The 23,645-nt window shown below is 44.8% G+C and overlaps 1 protein-coding gene across 4 annotated transcripts in view; it reads right to left on the bottom strand.

The window, feature by feature from the left end:
• The window catches only part of KMO (kynurenine 3-monooxygenase), a 142,689-nt gene that overhangs the window by 59,168 nt on the left and 59,876 nt on the right, over positions 1–23,645 (bottom strand). For all 4 annotated transcript variants that reach the window (XM_029594006.1, XM_029594007.1, XM_029594005.1 and 1 more), the window contains exon 6: positions 14,503–14,590. In XM_029594006.1, coding sequence (XP_029449866.1) covers positions 14,503–14,590 — 88 coding nt within the window. The remainder of the gene's footprint in view (positions 1–14,502; positions 14,591–23,645) is intronic.

The following is a 23,645-nucleotide window of genomic DNA, read 5'->3' as shown; positions in this document are numbered from 1 at the left end:
CAATCCTGATAGCTTGCATCATCTCCTACATGGGGCACACTATAAGTCTTAACCAGAGTTGGGAGAGGCAAACTTGCAGGCAATATAATTTACGATCCTGTACCTGGAACCCGTGCAGGTTCAGGCATGTCTGCCTCAGTTGCGGAGGTCCTCACCCCACCTCGCAGTACTGGAGTCCCTGAGATTGAAGGGGGCCAGATTGATAATACCCATTGAACATCTGGTGTTGCTAGTGCCATCTCCAATGGCTCCCTGACCCGAGATACAGCAAAGTTTATCTCCCTATGTTTTCTAAATCCTTGTGCTGATTCCACTTTCCCTCTATCACAGCAGTGCCACACAATTCATATTGCTGTTACAGAACAAGACAGTTGCCAAGCTGAAAATTAAGAAGGAGGTGGCACTGAAGAGAGCAGCAGGCCCCTTCCTGGACATTCTCTTGTCTCATATGGTCATAACCCCACTGGGGATTGTACCCAAAATATCAAGAAAGAAATGGGAGATGAAGGACTACAGTTCTGAGGTCTGCAAAAGATGAATAACAGGTATGTACACATTTAGTTGAACTGGTGCTGTTGCGATTCGGGGTCGCCCCCGGAATCGCCACCCACCTGGTTGCGTGTTGGTGCGGGTCCCGCGCTCCCCGAGCCACCGGGGACCTCGGCTGCCGCAGGCCCGGCGTCTCCCCAGCTCGCCCGGGCCTGCAGCTGCCCTCTGCTCCCTGCCTCCCTGCTTCGCCGGAGCAGCCGGCGCCTCACGGTGCTAGGCCCCGCCCCCTAGACGCGCGCGTCTAAGGCTAGAATTTAAAGGGGCCAGCGCGGGAAAACCTCAGGGACGCCTCCTGATGACGTCAGACGCTGCAGGGTACTTAAGTCCTGCAGCTGGACCAGGACATCGCCTTGCAATGAGGTTCCCAGGTTTCTTCCTGTCTCCAGTTGCTACGTTCTCCTTGATTGTCTTCTCCTGTCTTCTGACCCCGGATCGGCTTACGTTTACTCTTGGCTTCTGACCTCGGACTGGCTTTGGTACTCTCTGGCTTCTGACCTCGGACCGGCTTTCGTTGACCCTCTGGCTTCTGACTATGGACTGGCGTTCGGAGATCCTTTGGTTCCTGACTCTGGACTGGCGAGCTACGACCCTTTGGCACTCAACCTTGGACCACAACTGACCAAACCCCCGCGGGTCCTCCTAAGTCCCAGCGGCCGGGTCCCTACAGGCTCCTCCTGGGGGGACTCCGGCTTCCAGGGTGAATCTCCTAAGTCCCAGCGGCCGAACTCCTACGAGCTCCTCTCGGGGGAGGATCGGCTTCCAGGGCGAAGCTTCTCTCAACACAGTGCCAGCACCACCAGCACGTCCTTCCTCGCCAGAGCTCTTGGTCGCATAGGGCTTCCAGAGTTCCACCTTCGGCCAGTTACCAGTCTGTCCTTGCCGCCTCCCGGTCGGGGTCGCTACTGCAATCACCTACAGCAGTTCTTCCTCCGGCTCCGATCGGCCCAAGGGTCCACGAATCCAACAGGTGCTTGTGCAGCATGTCCATGGCTAAAGAGGAGTGCACGTATACAGTAGTGATGTGAATCGTGTGATCGATCGTCTTAACGATCGATTTCAGCTGGGAGGGGGAGGGAATCGGATCGTCGCCGTTTGGGTTTTTTAAATATCGTGAAAATCGTGAAAATCGAAAACCGGCACACTAAAACATCCCTAAAACCCACCCTGACCCTTTTAAAATAAATCCCCCACCCTCCCGAACCCCCCCAAAATGCCTTAAATTACCTGGGGTCCAGTGGGGGGGAGGGCGGGAAAACCGGCACACTAAAACAACCCTAAAACCCACCCCGACCCTTTAAAATAAATCCCCTACCCTCCCGAACCCCCCCAAAATGCCTTAAATTACCTGGGGTCCAGAGGAAGGGTCCCGGTGTGATCTTTTACTCTCGGACCTCCGGTGCTTGTAGAAATGGCGCCAGCGCTACCTTTGCCTTGTCATATGACAGGTCAAAGGTAGCGCCGGCGCCATTTTGTTTTTGTCCCCCGAGGTCAGGAGCGTAGGAGATCGCTCCCGGACCCCCGCTGGACCCCCAGGGACTTTTGGCCAGCTTGGGGGGGCCTCCTGACCCCCACAAGACTTGCCAAAAGTCCAGCGGGGGTCCGGGAATGACTTCCTGCATGCGAATCGTTTTTCCGTACGGAAAATGGCGCCGGCCATACGGCGTACGGCCGGCGCCATTTTCAGTACGGAAAAACGATTTGCGGCAGGAGATCGCTCCCGGACCCCCACTGGACCCCCAGGGACATTTGGCCAGCTTGGGGGGGCCTCCTGACCCCCACAAGACTTGCCAAAAGTCCAGCGGGGGTCCGGAACGACCTCCTGCAGTCGAATCGTGTTGTCTACGGCCGGCGCCATTTTGCGCTGCCATTTTGCGCAAAATGGCGCCGGCCATAGACAACACGATTCGACTGCAGGAGGTCGTTCCGGACCCCCGCTGGACTTTTGGCAAGTCTTGGGGGGGTCAGGAGGCCCCCCAAGCTGGCCAAAAGTCCCTGGGGGTCCAGCGGGGGTCCAGGAGCGATCTCCTACGCTCCTGACCTCGGGGGACAAAAAACAAAATGGCGCCGGCGCTACCTTTGACCTGTCATATGACAAGGCAAAGGTAGCGCCGGCGCCATTTCTACAAGCACCGGAGGTCCGAGAGTAAAAGATCACACCGGGACCCTTCCTCTGGATCCCAGGTAATTTAAGGCATTTTGGGGGGGTTCGGGAAGGTGGGGGATTTATTTTAAAGGGTCGGGGTGGGTTTTAGGGTTGTTTTAGTGTGCCGGTTTTCCGCCCTCCCCCTTCCCCTCCCCCTCCCCCCGATTTACGATTTTTTGACGATAAATCGGGGGAATTGTTATTGTATCGCGGCTCTAACGATTTTTGACGATTTAAAATATATCGGACGATATTTTAAATTGTCAAAAAACGATTCACATCCCTAGTATACAGCACCATCTTTTTCTTTTTGCTGAATATGACCTGAATAGTTGCTGTTATAACAGTTATTATTTATATTTTTTTTACAATAATCTCCTTCCAGAGAACAAAAAGATTGTGTCCCTTAAAAACTAAAGAGCTCGACCCATCCTGTAAAAACAAAAAACCATGGTTCACTCAAGAACTAATAAACATCAAACTAGAACTGAGAAAAAAAGAACAAGCATGGCGAAAGAGACCATCTAACATTACTCTAAATGAGTACAAAACCCTCATGCACAGCTACAGAAACAACATCCTTCGCACAAAGAGAAATTATTATGCACACAAAATTCACAATTTTGCCTTCGATGCCAAAGCACTATTCTCATATGTATCAGAGCTCACAAAACCCACTTCGCCAGTTATCCCTGACGACCAAGCTCAATCCAGATGCTCTGAATTTGCACAATTCTTCGAAAACAAAATCATCAAGCTAATAGCACCTCTGGCTATGTGTAATATAGAACCGCCCCCTCTCTACTCTCCCCCCTTCAGCCAGAAAGCAAACCTAGAATCCTTCGAACTCACTTCATCACTCGAAATTGAATCGATTCTCAAAAAGATGAAACCTTCCACTCATCCGATAGATGCCATTCCATCTAAATTACTACTCACCATCCCAAACATCATTGCGAAGCCCTTAGCAGGGATCATCAACCGCTCGCTAACACAAGGACTTGTACCAGACACGCTGAAACTAGCCACTCTCAAACCTCTCCTCAAGAAACCCAATCTGAACCCTGCAGACCTGGCCAATTTCCGCCCCATCGCTAACCTACCATTTGTCGCCAAACTTATGGAGAGAATAGTTAACAAACAGTTGTCGGAATTCCTAGAAGACCACAACATTCTCACAACGGCCCAATTCGGATTCCGCAAATCCCTCAGCACGGAATCCCTCTTAATCTCATTGATGGACAGAGTCCTCTCCGGCTTGGAGAAAAAGACCCCCTACCTCCTGGCACTTCTCGATATATCTGCAGCTTTCGACACTGTAAAGCATTCTATCCTCATCAACCGGCTCTCAGACATTTATTTATTTATTTATTTATTTATTTATTTAATTTCTTTTACTATACCGATGCTCAAGACTAGGTCTTATCGTACCAGTTTACAATGTAACTGAGGGGAAACCAATTAACATCAAGGTAGAAAGTAAAGTTACATTAAACAGGGAGACATAGGCATCTCAGGATCAGCCCTTCAATGGTTCAGATCATTCCTTAACAATAGGACATACAAGGTCAGAATAAGCAACAAGGAATCACACCCGGTCAAGTCCACTCTTGGAGTCCCACAAGGATCCTCCCTCTCCCCAACCCTGTTTAACATTTATCTTCTCCCACTATGTCATCTGCTCTCAAGTCTAAAGATCAAACACTTCATATATGCCTACGATGTCCAGATCCTGTTGCCTATCACTGAATCTATCTCCAACACCATCAATTTCTGGAACAATTGTCTACAGTCCATAAATTCCCTCTTCACTAGCCTTAACTTTGTTCTCAATTCTGCAAAAACGGAACTTATGCTGATCACCCTGGATGACAACTGTCAGGCTGCCAACAATCTAATCACACCGCTAATGATCTCCCCCACCCATGTAAGAGACCTGGGTGTTACTATCGACAATAGGCTGAATCTCAAAAAATTTGTCACAAACACTATGAAAGAATGTTTTCACAAGCTACACATATTGAAAAAGCTAAAACCTCTCCTCCACTTTCAGGACTTTAGAACAGTCCTCCAAACTATTCTATTTTCAAAAATTGACTATTGCAACTCTCTGCTAATTGGCCTCCCAGCTATCAACACCAAACCATTACAAATGCTGCAGAACTCAGCTGCCAGGATCCTAACCAACTCTAGTAGAGGAGAACATATCACACCTATTCTAAAGAATCTACACTGGCTACCTATTAAATTTAGAATCATATTCAAAGTACTAACCATAACCCACAAGACCATTCATTCCCAAACTTCGCTAAATCTAAGTGACCCACTTCGTCCCCACGCATCACCGAGACCAATCAGAACCAGCTACTTAGGCACCTTATATGCACCTCCAGCCAAGTCATCGCTCAAGAAACGTGCATTCTCGACCGCCAGCTCCTCTCACTTGAATGCCCTCCCCACAGACCTTCGGCTAGAAACTTGTAGTCGGACGTTCAAAAAGAAGCTCAAAACTTGGCTTTTCTCAAAAGCCTTCACTTAAATGTCTCTCCCTCAGGGTCAGATTCACGCATCTCATAACCCAATATGCGTGATGTCTGACGCCGTAACCATTTAATCTTATAAGTTAATCTCATTATTTCCCCGCTAGCTGTATGTTATAATGCATTCAAGCTTTTCAGGTCTGCTGCAAATCCAAGTTTGTTGATTGTTTATGTTTATGTTTATTTATATTTTGTATATTTATACTTATATTTATAATAATTTTATTTTATTTTAAGTCGTTCACTGCTTTATCTATAAGTTCATACGAAGTTAGCCCTGTTATCTGTACCCTCTTGTTTGATGTAATTTCCAACTTTGGTTCTATGTAAACTGACGTGATATGTACTAGTACAGGAACATCGGTATATAAAAGCCTTAAATAAATAAATAAATAAATAAATACATTTTAAACACTGGCAATCCTGGGCAGAAGCTTGGCATGAAATTATGTAACTAACTTTCACACCCAGCTTTGATTAATAGTTCTAACATGCAGCAACCCACGTTTGTTCCTAACTAGACCCATTGTGAACACAGACCATAAAATATTATCCTACTTAGGTGATGCTGACAGATTGCCACTAGAACTAACTGACTAAAGGTATATTTGGTATGTAAAGGTCACTCATCTATTAGGTGTATACAAAAAGTCTGGTACTGTAATTCATTTGTTTCAAATCCTAAAATGTTCTTTCAAAACCCATCAGAAGTATAAGAGACAATGAGAAGACAGTCCTAATCCATATATATAGATATATATTTAGATATAGATATATAAGGCACTTAATCCCTTTAGGATTCTGTCTATATACTGTAATAATGTAATCTGTATATACACTAGCAGCCCGGGTGGACTAGGCTCCACCTTTTAGGCTTCTTTGGGTGCACTGTGTGGTAGGCCATGGCAGTGTTTTTGCATACTTTTCTGCATGTTAGGCTGCCTTCTACAGGATCATCGGCGCGCACAAGTGCATCCGGCTGTGTGTCTGAATTGTGTCCGCATTCTCTTAACTATAATTTTGTGGGCGCAATGACAGTGCGCTTAGTTTTTTAGCCCACAGACTTGGGATACATAAATTTTATGTACCTAAAAATTTTCAGCGGGACCTTGGCTGAACGCACATTTTCAGTCTCCTGTTAAGCAAATTGACAGCCTAATAGCGCCAGTGGCCATGAGACATAAGCACCTTTCCTTCTGTGCTGCCTGTCATATTCGAGCATCTCAGCCTGGAGTGCCCTCTAACTTGTGCCAGTGCTGCTTAGAAGCTCAGGAAGAATTATCTTCATCGATTGTTGAAGCGTGGATATTCTACTGCAGTGATTGCCACCTTGCTACGAGCATGAATCTTCTTCACTTCCTTAGCCTATATGCAGATTTGATGAGTGTTTGAGGCTTGGCATGAAAATCGAGGAGTGCTTCCTCATTCAGTCAAGGTCCCGCTCATTTTGGAATTTTTGCAAGATGGGTTGAATAAAGGGTTGGCCTTTAATTCCTTGAAGGAATAGTTAGCAGCTCTTGCTTGTTTCAGAGGTCAGGTGAATGGTGAATCTTTATCGGCTCATCCAGATGTGGCCCGTTTCTTGAGAGGAGTGAAACATTTTCATCCTCCCTTGCAGTTACCTTCCTTTGTGGAGTCGTAATCTGGTGTTGGATTTCTTGGCAAGCCCTATGTTTCGACCACTGCATAGTCTTTCCTTGCAGTTACTGACCTTGAAAACTGTGTTTCTAGTGGCAATATGTCCTGCACGTCAAATTTCCAAGCTGCAGGCCTTGTCTTGCCAGGAGCCATTCTTTCGAGTGATTCCTAAAGTGGTTTCAGATTTTCACTTGAATCAGTCCATTTCCTTGGGATCTCTGGATAAGGAAAGGGATGTGGAGGAATATCACCTGTTACACCCACTGGATGTCAAGATACATGTCGTCAGATATCTGGAGGTTTCTAAACCGTTCTGGAAGACAGATCGCCTGTTTGTCCTTCATGGTAGAAGCAAACAGGTAAGCCAGCTTTGCGGGCCTCAATAGTTCACTGGATTAAGGAGGTAATCATGGCCGCTTATAGGGCCACTGAAAAGCCGTTGCCTGGTCAGGTTAGGGATCATTCCACTAGGGCTCAGGCAGTGTCATAGGCAGAAGTTAGATTATTGTTGCTCATTGACATTTGCTAAGCTGCAATGAGGACCTTATACACCTTTTCCAGGTATTATGATCTGAATGTGCAGGTCTGGGAGGATGCAGCCTTTGCACATGTGGTTTTGACAGGGCCGCAGGCAGCCTCCCATGCTATTAGGGAGTAGCTTGGGTACATCCCACTGGTCCTGAGTCCATCTCTCTACATTCTAGGAAAGGAAAAATTACTACTTACCTGATAATTTCATTTTCCTTAGATGGACTCAGCTTCTTGCCCTCGGCTGCCGAATGATTGTGTTAATGGTCCTCCTGTGTGGCTACGTGTTCCATGGGATTACTAGTAAGTGTTCATCCAGTCCCTAGATTAGGGTACATACATTCATTGCCTAAGTTCAGTGTTTCCTGTTGATTGATTCTGTTTTTAATCACATTTTTTGCTAGTCTGTCCAGAGTTTGCTTTTGAAGAGAATACTGGCAGGCTGATGTCACTGCAAGAGTATATATACTGTGACATCAGTTTGCTCAGTCTTCACCTGCTGGCAGAGGTGCGTAACCCACTGGTCCTGAGTCCATCTGTCTACACTAAGGAAAACAAAATTATTAGGTAAGTAGTAATTTCTCCTTTGCTTTCCCTTTAAGGGAAAGCACCTACAGCTGAACAGTACACACTTTGGTGCTGTGTATCTCAATTAACTGTAGTTATCAGTTCCAGAGAGCTTACCCTTTGATTTCACTTGGCTAAATTACTTTGCATGTGAGATTGGCATTGGGCATCCTGAGTTGGGTAAAATCTTGCATACAAGTCCATTTTGGTCACACTCCTCCCAACTTCAAGTGCTTATCTCCGTACTCCTTGTTATTCTATTGCTGTGCCCATGTGGTAATGTCTTTCTTCCAGACTGGGCACAGCAATAGAAGAACTTTGGCCACCAGAAATGTGACTTTAGACCAAGAAAGGCATAAGCTCTCTGGGGCTTCCACCTATAGCTGAACAAAACATAAGCTGTCTTGGGAAGGCACCTTCAGCTGAATAGTATGCACTTGGTGTTGTGCATCCTGACTTTGAAGTACTGTTCAGCTGTAAGTGCCTGCCCAAGAGAGCTTACATTGGAAATGTAAATACTCCTAGGTCTGAGGTGGAGTACCATACTGGGCACAATTGGGGCAGGCTGGACACCCGTGGCTTCCACCCCTCCTTTAACTAAACCATAATCCCAAACACAGAATAAGGAACATTTACCATAACAAAAACCACGCAAATGCAAATAAAACATTAAACTCTGAGGTGGATGTAAATGACAGCAGCCATTTATTAGAAGCCCTAAAAGGAAATCTAATTAGGATGCAGAGTCCTGTGGGCTTATCTACTTTTCCTGCGGGGGCAGATGCCACATGTGCATCCGCCCTAGCAGAATGTTCCAGGGTCTTGCTCCTGCGAGCCCCAATAGGTGTGGTGAGGAGAACATTCTGGAGGAACCCAGAATATACCACCACACAGCAGGCTTACCCAGAGCCCCTCCTCTGTCACCTTCGAGCTCACAAATTCATCAAGGCCTAATCCCAGGGCCTGACATTTCCCCTCTTGCTGTCTGCCGTACAAGTGTGGCCCTAGCCACTACTTTTTTAAATGGCACCTCTCTGCACCAACTATCCTCCATTACACTACATTGCCCCTCCTGGACTCGGTCATCCCCACCATAAGGAACTCCTTGTGTGTGGAACAGAATGCAACTGACTGATCAGCGCATGAGGAGTCCCCCCAAACAGGCTACAGTTCATGTATCCGTGTTACAGATCGTCCTTTGTATGGCCTGAAGAAATAGGTCATTACCCATATCGGAAAGATGCACTCTGTTCCACGCATACAGCTCAGGGCAATGCACAGCTACCCATTTGTGGCGTAAGTATATACCGCCAAACCACCTTAGTGACTTGGCCACTTGCCGATTGAGTTTGACGTGGTATTATCCCCACAACCGCTGCCCAACATCTGTCGCCGGGGAATGATCTCGGACCAGCAAAATTTTAGTGTTTGGTTACTCTGCTGCTAGCTGACTTAAACCGTCTCAAATGTTATTCAATAGTGTAAGACCTGTCCCTTTCCCCAAATCGTTCCCGCCCAGATGTATGATGAGCATGCTCAGTACATTTGGTCCCACTGTGCTTGATAGAAGAAGAGAGCATAACTGATTCCAACGCATGCCTTCTCTTCCAAGCCATCTGACTGCCCATCCTGTTAATGACAGTCCTAAGTTGGACTGAAACTTCCTTTGGATGGCCCTTCTGTGAGCACGCATGACGAACGAGAGCCTGATAATCAATGTGGAACAGTGAAGTGCCACGGCTTTAAAGAAGTGAAAAGGTTAAGCTTTGTCTGATAGCCTGATCTCCACCAGCGCAGGGATGCCGTCACTATGCCTAATGTGCACTGTGTATGCCCTGGATCGCCACCTTCCAATGGTTTGGATGACTGCCTTCGGGAGACTCACGATGGCAGCGCAGGAAGACGCACCAATATGGACCGAATGAGTGCCAGAGCACTCATTCTACAACCCTGCCACCATTATGGCCCTTTTAAACACCGCTGCAAACTCGTACCTAGTCAAAGAGGATCTGTCACAATGGAATAATAGCAGGCCATCTGCAGAGGGGGGTGCATGGCTAAGTAATTGGTCATGGCTTTCTTTGGACATGTTATCAGACCTGGCTTTGCTGTTAAAATGATGGTCTGACCCTGTGCTGCTTGGTCAGTCTTTGACTTCTTTAACAGCAAAGTCATCTTATCCTCACTGGTACCTATGTCAGATGCAAGTAGATCCCTAAGCTCCACCACCCTTCTAGATGGTGCTGTGAATTCACCCACTCGCAGTGCTTCAAAAAATGCCAGGGATAAAGCAGCTCTAAACAGCGTGGTCTCAAACACATCGGCTACGACTGCTGGTAGTGTGCACCAAATTTGCTGCAGCAGTTCGTGTGTCAACGGCCTCCGAGTAGAAAGGCTTGGGATCTCTTCCCTAGCTCAGCCTTGCATGACTCTTTTTACAGCAAAATACTGAGTCTCAGCACTGCCATACTTAAGTTTCAAAAAGAATGTTATGCTGGGAGATGTGAATGAACCATGTTCCTGGATAGTCCTTGCAGTTTTGCCTGCACTAGGTAACTAATCAATAGATCCTCCGGAACCTTCCCCCCGTTCCAACCATAATCATGTAGGAATGCCGTCACCTTGTCATAGTTTCTGGTGTAAGCATTCACATGCCGTCTGGTTTGGAAGGACCATAGTTGCTCCGGGGCCTCCTGCCCAACCAAATCTGCCTATGGCGCTATCCTCCTGAATAGGGACCACTTGTAACGAGAAAGAGAGTCCGCTTTCTCACTGCACGTCCCAGGAACATGTTTTGCTTGTGCTACAATAGTTCTACGCAGACAGCATAGAACAAATTCCCTTAGCAGCTACAACACCAAGGGGCATGAAGATGTCTGCTTGTTTATAGAGTGTACGACCACCACATTGTCGCACCACAGAATTATCTGATGGCATTTCAATGCCTCACCCCACTTATGAACTGCAACAACAATGGGAAAGAGCTCAAGGAAAGTAATATTCCTAGTTAACCCGCTGTGTACCTACTCTGCTGGCCATTGGATCCTGCACTATGCCCCTTTAAAAGAAACATCGAATCCAATACCTGTGACTGTAATAGTCCTCCGGGTAGTACTCACGGTACCTTTGCCCTTCGTGATGCTCATAACACGGGCTATGATTTCTACATGACTCGCAGAAGGAGACTGAGTGGTAGGCTGGGACGAGGTCCTATATCTTGGACTGGACTCTAGTATTGAAGGTTTCTCTGCCCTAACTTCCTGCAGTCTTTCCTGAGACACTGATGCAGTGCCTGCTGCCTCAGTTTGAGATTCTGCTGGAGGGTCAATCTCATTTCTTTGTGCAATGTCCCCAGTGTCATGCATATTAACGTAGCTGTTGGCAGAGGGTATGAATCCAGTGCATGACTCTGAATTAACCACTGCACTGTAAATTGCCCTCAAAATGCCTTTCAACTGTGCTTTTATTCCATGGCCCCAGGTTTCATCTGCCTGAAGAGCCAGATTCTGATCATAAGGTGGCTTTGTCCCTACTTTCCTGCCCCTCACAGGTCTTTTTGTTGCCTTTTTAGACCACCATTAAGGCCCGGATGCTTTGCCTCTCCCCCATCAACGTCCGGCTCCATGATGGTCAGATATACCAGCAGGCGGTCGGTCAATAAGGTCAGGATTAGTTTGTCCCGATCCAACAGGTGCCGCATTGTAGGAGCCGCTAATGCTCCTGCTGTGCACTGTGCTGGGGCCTGCCAAACCACATTTGGGGGGGTAGACGGAAGAGGCAACCATTCAAACATTAGCCCTTCACAATGAACCTGTTATAGTTTTGAGGTATTTGGTGGATTCTTAGGTGCTGCAGTGATGGCCACTCCCATGGGGAGGAACCCCCTAAGGAACTGCAGTACAGGGATAGACTCAGATGCACAAACACAGAGAGAGTTTTTATTGTACAGCTTGTAGAGTTCACCAGAGGTGGCAGTAGTGAGTAGATTCCTGCGCAGTCTTGGGTCCTTGGCTGAAGAGACCCGTCCCATATTGATACTATAGGGAGCTCTGATGCAGGTTTCCAATGAGGAGCTGTAGGTGAGACAGACTGGTAGATGTTAGATTACTCACACTCTTGTAGCTGTAATGGTGAAGTTCCCAGCAGGTAGAAGTAATGGTAGCTGGCACCACGATAGACACCTCAGGCCCTCGAGGAGCGAGTACCTGGATACTGGATAGGCACCTGGAAAGCAGCATACGGCCCCCGAGGAGCGGGTACCCAAGTTAGTAGAACCCCGGAGGGTAGAGAGAGCTTCCAGCAGCAGCAAGAAGCGGCAGAGTAACTTAGACCGGACGAATCCAATCCTTGCTAACTCAAAGTCAGTCAGCAAATGGGCAACCTAAATACCCGGATATTGTGACGTCACTCGAGGGGGACACCCCCGAGGTTCGCGCCAATGTCGGAATAAAGAAGTGGGTGACGCGCGCGCACACATCCTAGGAGGCCCTCAGGTGAATCATGGTGAAATGCCTTGCCATAGCCGTTCCGGGGACGCCGGGGAGTGCGGCAAGCAGACGCGGCAGTCGCCATTTTCCCGAGGCTGGTGGAGAAAGCGAATATTGAGGTGAGGCATGAGGGACGAAGCCGTCTGAGTCCGACAGACGCAACAGAACCCTTGCTATACCTGGCAAATGTCAGGCTTCTGAGATGTAACAGTAACCAATTAGCCATAATCATTTGCTTCCAATTAATGATTATTTAATAGATATGAAAAAAAATTATTTATGGGGGGGGGGGGGGGGGGGGGGGGGTGGTGGGAATGGATGAATCCACGACCTTGATCTGAAAGGAGCAGGAAGAGCTAGAGGACAAGGCAGAGATTGGAGCACAATCAAATTTTAATTTTCTTATTTGCAATGAAGTACCACAAACCACCTGCTTTATAAGTTTGCTTCTTGTCTCACAAGTGCTGAAGTTGCAAGCGCACAGGCAATGAAATTCTTTACCTACTGGAGCTGGGAAGAAAGGGATGGTTTCTCCTAACCGGCAGGATTTAAATCTCTCACCATCCTGCCCCCCCCCCCCCCACGATGATGTCACCACGCGGCTGCACTCAAAAAAATCAGCTGGCCTGGTGCCAAGGCGCATATGGATTATCTCATCGAGCTCGACGCCAGGCCAATCGAGCAGGGCCACACCATGCCACTGTAACCTGCTGGGAGACCCGGGGCACCCCCCCTCCCCGTGTGCCATGATGGACGCCACCCCAGAACCCATGTAAGGTAGGAGGGGGGTTGGGTGGCCGCCCAGCTGGGTGGCACCCGCACATCCACGTTGGGGGCCGCCCATTAATACACAGAAATGCAAGTTTATTCCGCCTCAGATCCAGGAGTTAAATATCCAATGTGAGCTCCCTGAGGCCGGCACCAGTCACAGGTTTCTTTGCTTTCCTGAATAGCCGGACAGCGCATGCACACGTAGGGCTAAAGTATGTACTGTTCAGCTGTTGGTGCTCACCCAGGCAACCTATGCATTGCTCATCTAGCTGTAGGAGTGTTTCCCAAGAGAGCTTATTCAATTATTTTACTTGCCATTCCTTGTCAAAATGGCCTTGAATGAGAGAATGTGCCAACAAGTTGAGATGCACAGCACCAATCTCACATGCAATGCAATGTTGGCAAGGCTTGGCAAGAAAAATCAAAATATAAGCTATTTGGGGCAGGTTCCTTCAGCTGAATAGTGTGCCCTTTGGTGCTGGGCATCCAGCTTTGGCATTCTTATCAGCTTTAGGTGCTCCCCTCCAGAGAGTTTATGCTTTGATTTTACTTGCCATTCTCTGCCAAAAGGGCGTTGGATGCAAGAATTTTCTCTTTGGAGTGGGCACTTAAAGCTCGCTGAATAAAGTGTAAGCTCCCTGGGTGAGCATCCTCATTTAAACAGAACACCAAAGTTGGGATGCACAGTGCTAGTGCCCTCCCCAAGGACACTGGAAATTAAACTCCTAGTCTGAGGTGCAGTAAACTCTCGTTTCTGATGACCAAAGTGATTCTATTGCTGTGCCTGGTGTGTTAGAAGCAGCCAGATACTACCACGTCGGGCACAGCAATAAAATAATATGGCCACCAGAAATTGGAATTAAGTTTTATTTGTGCTCTGACCCAGGAGTTAAATTTCCAGCAACAAGAAAATGTGCATTGCTTAGGAATAGCTAATGCCCTTTTTTTATATGGGATTTGCATGCACTCGTGCTACTGTTAGTGCTGGATTTTATTCCTGATTTTGTGTGCATTTTTTTTTTTTTTTAGAAGTTAAAACCCCTGTTACATACCAGAGTTAACTTACACCAGAAAAACGCATGCTAAAACAGGAGTAAAACCCGCCCCTTATTACATTGGCCACTAAGTGCTGATTCATTCATGGCTGCACAATTCCCTGTTTTCAAAGATTATGTCCTTGATATTTGTCTCTCGTTCCCCTTTTCACTGTTTGAGGTTCTATTAATCATTAAGCAAAAAGAGATGCAACTCCGTTGGAAAGCTGCTCCCCCTCCATTACCTAAGAAAGGTCATTTTCCCCGATTCAACACTGCAGTTTCGCAGCTTGTGTTCAAAGTGCAGCTTGGCGTTGGGATTTTTTTCTGCAGCTGCGGATACAAAGAGAGAGCAAAAAAAAAAAATCATGATATCAATGCAAGCCAATACTTTTCATTACAAACAATATCTAATCAAGCCAGCATTTCTTTCTCTGAGGAACTGTAACTTATTGAAATGGATTAACTTGAGCTCCTTCAGTGGTAATGTATTTTCAGAGATGGGCTAATATGCATTGCTTGATAAGTCTGTAACCAAGCAAGCTAAAGTGTAATGTCAATAGCAGTTGTGCTGAGTGGTGATGAAGGGAATTTAACTCTCAGAAGTTTGGCACAAATATGCTCAGTTAGTCCTATAAAAAAGATAGCACCTGTGGTTGCTTTGCTGTCCTATATTTTTAAGTTTTTTTTGTCTGGACTAGCACAGCAACATTACCTTATTGAAGGAAAAAAGATGCATACATGAAGAGAGCTGCATGGAGATGATTAATAAGTGCATAGGGCAAAAGGCACAGGGCTAGAGTATAGTCAGAAGTGCAAGGGTTCATTTTCAAAGTAGTTTGGCCAAGGGGAGAAAATATTAAAAAAAAAAATGAGGGGGCTCTAGTTTCTTACGGCCCAATATTCAAAGATATCCTGTAATCTGATATAATTTATCTGGATAATTTAGAGGGATACTCAGCAGCACAGCTATGCTGCTGAATATAACCGGATAAGTTATATCCGGATAACTTTAGACCTACAGGTCTAATTTATTCAGTTAACCTTACCAGATAAGGCTGAATATAGGCAATAATTTAGTTAGCATAACCGGATAAGGTGCCCTACTTCAATCTGCCCATTGCTCGCTTCCAAGATATCCAGCTATCTACTTAGCCAGATAAATACTTATCTGGCTAAGTAGTGGCTACTAAACATAGCCGGATATTCAGCAGCTGCCACTTAGCTGGATAAGTCCCTATATATCTAGCTAAGTAGCACTAATTATTGGCCTCTTAAGGTCTAAGATCTGCAATGTTTCTATAGGTGCTTTATCCCCTAGGATTCTGTCTATACACTGTAATAATGTAATAAGGGGTGTAGTTGACATAAAGGCTGTATTATTACACTGTATTCCCATTTCACTTGCACATCTTTCATGAAAGCCGAAGTGTAGCCAAGTGGTTAGAGCAGTAGTCTGCAACCCAAGGACACAGGGCTCACATATCTCAGTTCAGTTTGGGTAAGTCGTTTCATTCTCAATTGCCTTAGGTACAACTTATGAGTAAATTTTCAAATAGGTTCTACATGGGAAAAAAAAAGCACAGGTAGCTATGTTTTATCAGTTGTATTAATTTCCCTTATTTTATTTACTTTATTTGATTGTTATCAGTAGTTTTTATTTTATCTATTATAATGTTTTATGTATAATGTATGAATTTTATGTTTTATTACAAACCAGTTTGACTTGTTGAACATCGTACAACAAAAATAAATTAACATTACCATTATAAACAGTAAAGGTACACATGTATTATTGGTTTTGTATGCATATTTTACTGGTGCAAAAAAGGTGGTCTAAAGGTGTTAGTGGGACAGGCTCATGAAGTATGTGTGAAACTTGCTATTTTATAAGAGATATATTCATATACATTAATGAACTTATTTACACATTTTTACACCCTGCTGATTGACTAGCACAAGTGAAATCCGACTTTTTCTGTTGTCAGCAATTTTTTTGGTGGGAGGCCTGAGTGAACTAGTGTTTGGGGGGGGGGGGTCAGAGTAATGTTTTAGAGGCTCTGGGTGAACTGAAAACAGAATGGGTGAACTGATGGAATCGGAGAACTGATTTGAAGTACGCATGCAAGTATTTTAAAAATGGCATATCCTTTATAAAATACCTGCCTCTGCATATAAATCAGGGTTATTACACATACTTTTTTTTTGTGCCTAAAATATACACATGAAGTGCTTTCCTGCCCTGAAATGCTTGCACTTACTGAAACACATGTGACGTAGTATTTTATAAATTGTGCAGGTCCTAGGATAAATCTTCATGCATCCACGTAAACAAGCAAATGCATTACCGCAGATAGGTTTGAAAGTTAGGCTCTTAAGACTATGAGCCTTCTGAGGACAGGAAAATACCTACAGTACCTGAATGCATTCCACTTTGAAATGCCTGAAAGGCGGAATATAAATGAAATAAATATAAGCATAGCTGCATAATAAAGTGTATTGTGGTAGAGCTTTCTATGACATTTTCTGTCTGTTGTTGACTAGCAGGATAAATATATGAGTGAAAATATGTGCCTTTCGCTTCTAGCTGTCTACCATGGATATCAACAGCACTCTGGGGCAACTTTTAGCAGCCTGCAATGCTACAAAGTGTGAGATTACTTTTGTATCTGCAGACTTTGAAAATCGATGCTTGTTTACTGAGGTGGAAGAGAAATGCTGACCCTCCACAAAAATGTCAGCAAAAATCCTGAGATTTCATAAACCTTAGTAGTAAAGAGGATTTTTAACTTAGTTCATTTCAATTAGGTTAGCAGAGGCTGAGCCATTGATGCCCATGATTTTAAGCCCAGACTTGGCAATCATTACACTTCCCAATGATTCTTAATCAAAGGATATTTATTAATATCAGAATATAAGGTCTTGCATCCATCACACCTTTATATAATCATTCTTACACTGCAGCAAGCATTAAAAGAGAGCAATACCCTCTTGTTAACTGTGCAGTATTTAAAAAATGCACATGAACAATTCTATTCACCTTATACTAATTCAAAGTTTTACCAAGCTATTATTTGTAAATTCTTTGCCCATCTCCACTCCATTTCCCTATAACCTCTGAAGGCAACCATGTAAGTCTGGGAGCCACAGATTACCTCATGCTTATTGGAACAGCTTGAGTACTATCACTGTCACAGCTAACATCACATGAACTGCATGAACCAATTGGATCCTATTCCATATGAGATAATTTGTGATACTATTCTGAAAAGCCTGCTTCAAAAGATTCAAAAAACTGTAGGGGAGCAACTTAACACATTACAAATTTTAAGTTACAAGTGTACCTTATAGGAAATATTATATAATTTTCATATTCTTTTTTTAAATTATTTTATTTATAATTTTTTTAACAAAAAAATCCTACAAAATAATTTGGGATATAATAAGAGTAGAAGAAATCCCAATAACTGCATCACACAAAAAAAGAAAGAAATCAGCAAATAAATCTATTAATATAAAATAAACAAGAGGGAGATTTCAGAGTCATACAACAAATAAACAAATCAAGAAACACTGTCCAGATTGTGAACAAGACAAACAAATCACCTTATTATATTTTCAAGTGTCAAATAAACCCGAGCTATTGGAGGTGTTAGATAGGTTTTCCTGGATTTTGACTGCTTAGATTTACTGAGGGAGCACAATTTTATGGCATAGTGGAAGCACAAAGGAGAGAATCACCTTGCTGGTAGCTGAAGAGAATCAGTAAGTACTGCTTGGGGAAATTTTAGAACTTAAAAGTTTTGGGGAGAAGTAAACTATTGGGGTATATTTTTTAGTGTGTTTATGTGTCTGAATTAAAAACTAGTCAGAAGGAAGGGAAAAAAACAAGAATTTGTGTGTTTTATATGAAACAACTAGTCAGAAGGCAAGCAAAAACCAGGAGGTTGTGTGTTTTGTATTAAATAGCTAGTCAGAAGGCAGGCAAAAAATAGGAGTTTGTGTGTTCGCTTTTCCTCCCTCCCACCCCTAGCTCATCCTTTGATTTTTAGGCAGATGACACTTTCACATTAAAAAAAAAAATTAGGTTTCCAGCAGCGGTGACGTCGGAGGGTGGAGCCGGGTAGGCAACAAAACCTGACCTACGCCGGCACACATCGCCGCTGAACTGTTCCTGCTGTGAGGGGTCCTGCCGGCGGAGAGGCACGCGATTTTCTTCTCTGCTTCCTGGTTTCCAGCAGCGGTGATGTCGGAGGGCAGAGCCGGGTAGGCAACAAAACTTGACCTACGCCAGCGTGACGACAAAGCCGTGCGTGGCCAAGGGGCGTGCGGCTTTGCCCGGCTTAGCCCAGATTTGAATTGGGATACTTTGATCCAGCGGCCCTAGAGAACATTGGCAAGCTAAGTATTTGACTAAGGGGCGGATTTTAAGAGCCCTGCTCGCGTAAATCCGCCCGGATTTACGCGAGCAGGGCCCTGCGCGCCGGTGCGCCTATTTTACATAGGCCTACCGGCGCGTGCAGAGCCCCGAGACTCGCGTAAGTCCCGGGGTTCTCCGAGGGGGGGCGTGTCGGGGCGGTCCCAGTCGTCGCGGTGTGTCGGCAGCGTTTTGGGGGCGGGTACGGGGGCGTGGCTACGGCCCGGGGCGGTCCGGGGGCATGGCCGTGCCCTCCGTACCCAACCCCAGGTCGCGGCCCGGCGCGCAGGAGGCCCGCTGGCGCGCGGGGATTTACGCCTCCCTCTGGGAGGCGTAAATCCCCCGACAAAGGTAAGGTGGGGGCTTAGACAGGGCCGGGTGGGTGGGTTAGGTAGGGGAAGGGAGGGGAAGGTGAGGGGAGGGCAAAAGGAAGTTCCCTCCGAGGCCGCTCCGATTTCGGAGCGGCCTCGGAGGGAACGGGGGTAGGCTGCGCGGCTCGGCGCGTGCCGGCTATACAAAATCGATAGCCTTGCGCGCGCCAATCCAGGTTTTTAGCAGATACGCGTGGCTCCACGCGTATCTACTAAAATCCAGCGTACTTTTGTTTGTGCCTGGAGCGCAAACAAAAGTAGGCCTATTCGCGGAGTATGAAAATCCGCCCCTTATTGTCTAATTTGATTGCAATTTCGCTTGGGCAAGTTTATATGCTCAAAATTTGTTAATTCGTATAATATCACTCAGTAGCTATGCCTCATACTAAGAGGAAAGCAAAACTGAGAGTTGTCCTCTACCTCTATGCCAAATATGAAAACGATTCAACCTTGTATAGCGGATTGCTTTCAAACTGTTTCTGCATCAGCACTGGTAGGGGCCATTGGTAGTATGGCTCAGGAGCCAAACTACCAGGCATTTGAAGCATCTCTTACCCACGGTGCCCCAGAAAAGCCAGCTCCCCCATCTGCAAAAATGGACTTAGAATTTATTATTCCTTCTAAAGAATCATTCAGCTCCCAGAGAGATGTCGGAAATTTGACTAAAGCCTTGGAGGACATGGAAAATCAAAGTCCCATGGAACTTAATGTCTTATCTTACTCTTGTGCAGATGAAATTGGTGGGACATTAAAGCAATTAAGAGCGGAAGAACAAGTTTGTTTAAGTAGTATAAAAGATATCTCTGTTATTGTACCAAAAAAGTTTTCCATTGAAGAACTGGGCTCTATGATGGTTATGATGCAAAAATCTATAAATAACCTTACCATAACAGTCCAGGAAGTATTAAAAAAAACAAACCTATGTACAAGGGAAAATAGATAGTTTGGAGAAAAACATTAATATATTTGAATTGAAAGTTGGGGAAATCCAAAAAATACAAACTAATCTAATAAAATCAGAGGAAGAGCATGAAGAAAGATTTGAAATATTGGAGAATCAAATTAGGAAATTCAATCTTAGACTTTTGAATTTCCCTAAAATACATCTTGCATCTCCAATAGACTTATTTAAGAGTTATTAGAAGAATATTTTAAAATATTCGGATTCTTCTGTTCCTATTTTGTCTAAGATTTATTATTTGCAGTAACCACAGAATAGAGAAAGTAATATAAACCAAGAGAACCTGAACTTAACAGATTTTCTTGAAAAATCTTATGAATCAAAAATTGATACAAGGGCTACCTTATTAGTTCAGTTTTCCTCACTTTTAGAGAGAGATGCCGTGTTTAAATTGCATTTTAAGTATCAGAAACAGGACTTTTATGGTCAACCTATAAGAATCTTTCCTGATGTAGTACGTGCAACTCAGTTGAGACGTAGGAGATTTATAGCAATGCGTACAGAGGTTTTGGAAAGAGGGGCACAATTTTCTCTAAGATACCCTTGTAGGTGTCATATAAATCATCTGGATGCAAGATACATCTTTAGTCAGCCAGATCAGCTGCATACATATCTTGACACGCACTCTTAGATTTTGCTTTAAGTGGGATAGATATAAGTTTAGAGAGGGGCTGATGACGTCAGCGACTTGAGTAGCAGCCTAACCCGGAGCTCCCGGCTATGCTGACTAGCATCCAGCTTCTAGCGTAACCATCCTTCAACTTTTGGACGTGGCTCCTACACCATATTCACCCCTGAAGGCATTTGATGGCGAATCGGGTACAAAAACCTGATTTTCACAAGTTTTCTTACCGAAAATCGACCCGGGAAAACTCACCCAAAAAAAACAAAAAGGCGGCCGCGACGGGAGATGTGATATCGGAAGCCTCTGCTGAATCCCCGGCGCTCCCAGACTCGGAGGTACCTACCCGGGGTGAGTTTAAAGCCTGGTTCGGCGATCTCAGCCATGACCTGACCTCCTTTAAATCAGAAATCAGAGAAACAGTGGGTGAAATGAAAGAGGAACTGAGTGAAATGGGGAGGAGAATTTTTGAGTATGAAAAGCTTACTGAAGCCCACGCGGATAAAATGAGTCCTCTGCAACACAACCATAAAGAAATGGCTAGCAAAATCCTGCAGTTCTCCTCTAAGCTGGAAGACTTAGAAAACAGGAATAGGAGGGCTAATCTTCGCTTCCGGGGCATCCCTGAATCCCCCGAGTTTGCAAATTGCGTGCAAGTTATTACTATGCTCTGCCAGGACTTGCTACAACAAGAAGCTGATAAAATTGATGATGGCCCATAATTATGGGTAAGAAAAGAAAAGTAAAAATTATGCTTCCTCTCCTGCAGCTCCTTCGTCTAAAATAATTGGACCGATGGACTCACATATAGCCCATATGTTGGAGTCCACCGATAGGGGGAATACTGAGGGGAATTCTATTTTAGAAGTAACCCTCAGCCCCAGGTCCACACAACCTCCTTTGCAACCATTGGAAGGTATACAAATGGCTGATTTAGTTGTGGGACCCTCTGGAAGTAATATCCCCAAGCCTAAACAGGGAGGGGATATTCCAGAGGAGAGCACACATTCCCTACAAAGATCATTGGGTAGCGAGGCTGCTGCTAGTAGAATCAATGTCCAATTGCCATCATTAATATCTGATGTTGGAAATGGAGAAGAGGAGTATAATGTTGAACCTGAAAATGTAACATTACTAGACGTGTGGAAATTGTTTGTAAAAATAGACAAGAAAATGTCTAGATCTATATCTAATATTCATACATTCTCTGTAGAAACGAGAGCAAAATTGGAGGAATTAGATAATAGGACTGATAGGTTGGAACAAGCAGTAGCAAATTTGAGCCCTTTAGTAAACAATCTTCAGGCCATTAATATATCTTCCATTAAAGATAAGTTGATACTGCATAACAGAATTGAATTAATGGAAAATGAGCTGAGATCTCTCAATCTTAGATTATTGAACTTTCCTTTCTCAAGATTGATGTCAGCTGAGGAATTATATAAGAAATATGCAGTTGAAGTATTGTCGTTTGAAACTGAGAAAATCCCTGTAATCTCCAAAATGTTTTATTTGCCTAGGAGTAAAACGATCCAAGTGCAGGAGGGGGGTTTGTGTTATTTTGCAAAGTCCAGGAGTCTCCACTTTTTTAGAAGACTCCTTGGATAGAATTGAGTCGAGAGCTACTTTGTTAATAACATTTTCCTTAAAAAAAGAGAAAGACCAGTTCTTTGTAAAATATTTTCAAAACAAGGATTAAAGCTTTTGTGGGCAAACGATACAAGTTTTTCCAGATGTTTCCCGAGCCACACAAGCTCGTAGGAAACAATTTTTGTCTTTGAAGAAACAGGCTCTAGATATAGGAGCCAGTTTCTTCTTAAAATTTCCCTGCAAATGCCAAATAATGTACCAAAATAATAAATTCGTTTTCCTGGACCCAACCCACTTGGAACGTTTTCTTAGGGATAAATCTCAATCTTAGTGTTTGTAAGGGAAATAGGTTGTATAAGAAAATAGATAACTGTGAGCAATATTTCTAATCACCTCCTAGATGTGGACTGTAATTATGAAAATTATGTTAAGAAATTTTTTTTTCCTGATACATTACTTGTTTTTCCTGTTTTATAACATTTTCTTTTGTTAAATGTCATAACTCAATAAATATTAAATAAAAAAAAAAAAATTGATGATGGCCCTGGAGGGTCCCTAACGGTCAAGCTGGAGCGGGCTCACAGGGTTCAGGGACAAAGGACTCTTAATAAACCTAAAGATGTGATCGCTTGCTTTCATGACTTCCCTGTGAAAGAGAAGATTCTGGCACTGGCGCGGCAGAGGGGGAAGCTGCAGCTGAAGGGACAAGATGTGCAAGTATATGCTGACCTTTCTCCTACTACTATCAAGAAACGCCAAGACATGAGACCCATTACTTCTATTTTGATTAAAGAGAACATCAGGTACCGCTGGCTTTTTCCCTTCGGCATCAGTTTCACTGTGCAAGGTACCACACATAAGGCATGAAGCGGCTGGAATCCTGAAGGACCTTGGCTATAGTGTGGCGGATTTACAGCCATCCTCCTCACCACGTGCTGATCGCCGAGAGGAACCTCGTTGGCAACGGGTGGGAAAGGGGGGAAAGAGACTGAGACGTACCCCTGACCCAGACATCGCACACAGAGCCCCTCCATGAACTGACAGTTTTTTCACAGTTGGATCTAGTGCTGTTTTTTGTGCTACCTAAGTTGAAATGGAAGGTTTGGTTACAAGTTATGTGTTTTATACGATGCTGATGCTACCGGGTGGGATAGCGACTGGATAGCTGTCTTCACACACCCGTGCAAGATGGGGGACCCAAGAGTTGATTGTGGTTCCTCTGGGGAAGGGGGAGGGGGGGGGGAGTGGGACACATAGGGGATCTCACATATGAGAGGGTTTTGCCATGCTTTTTGTTTCATGACTCATTAGGTGCTGAGCTCCGAATTGTAATGTGCTTAGCTGCCTGCTATATGACGGGGGGACCTATATTTCCACCTTATTTGTTTAGTCCTTCCTCTCTGGGGCATCTATGCCGCTCCACCACT

The sequence above is a fragment of the Rhinatrema bivittatum genome, chromosome 3, assembly GCF_901001135.1.
Source record: "Rhinatrema bivittatum chromosome 3, aRhiBiv1.1, whole genome shotgun sequence".
Classification (NCBI taxonomy): domain Eukaryota; kingdom Metazoa; phylum Chordata; class Amphibia; order Gymnophiona; family Rhinatrematidae; genus Rhinatrema; species Rhinatrema bivittatum.
Note: the sequence above shows the minus strand (reverse complement) of the source record. Positions and strands in the feature narration are given on the sequence as shown.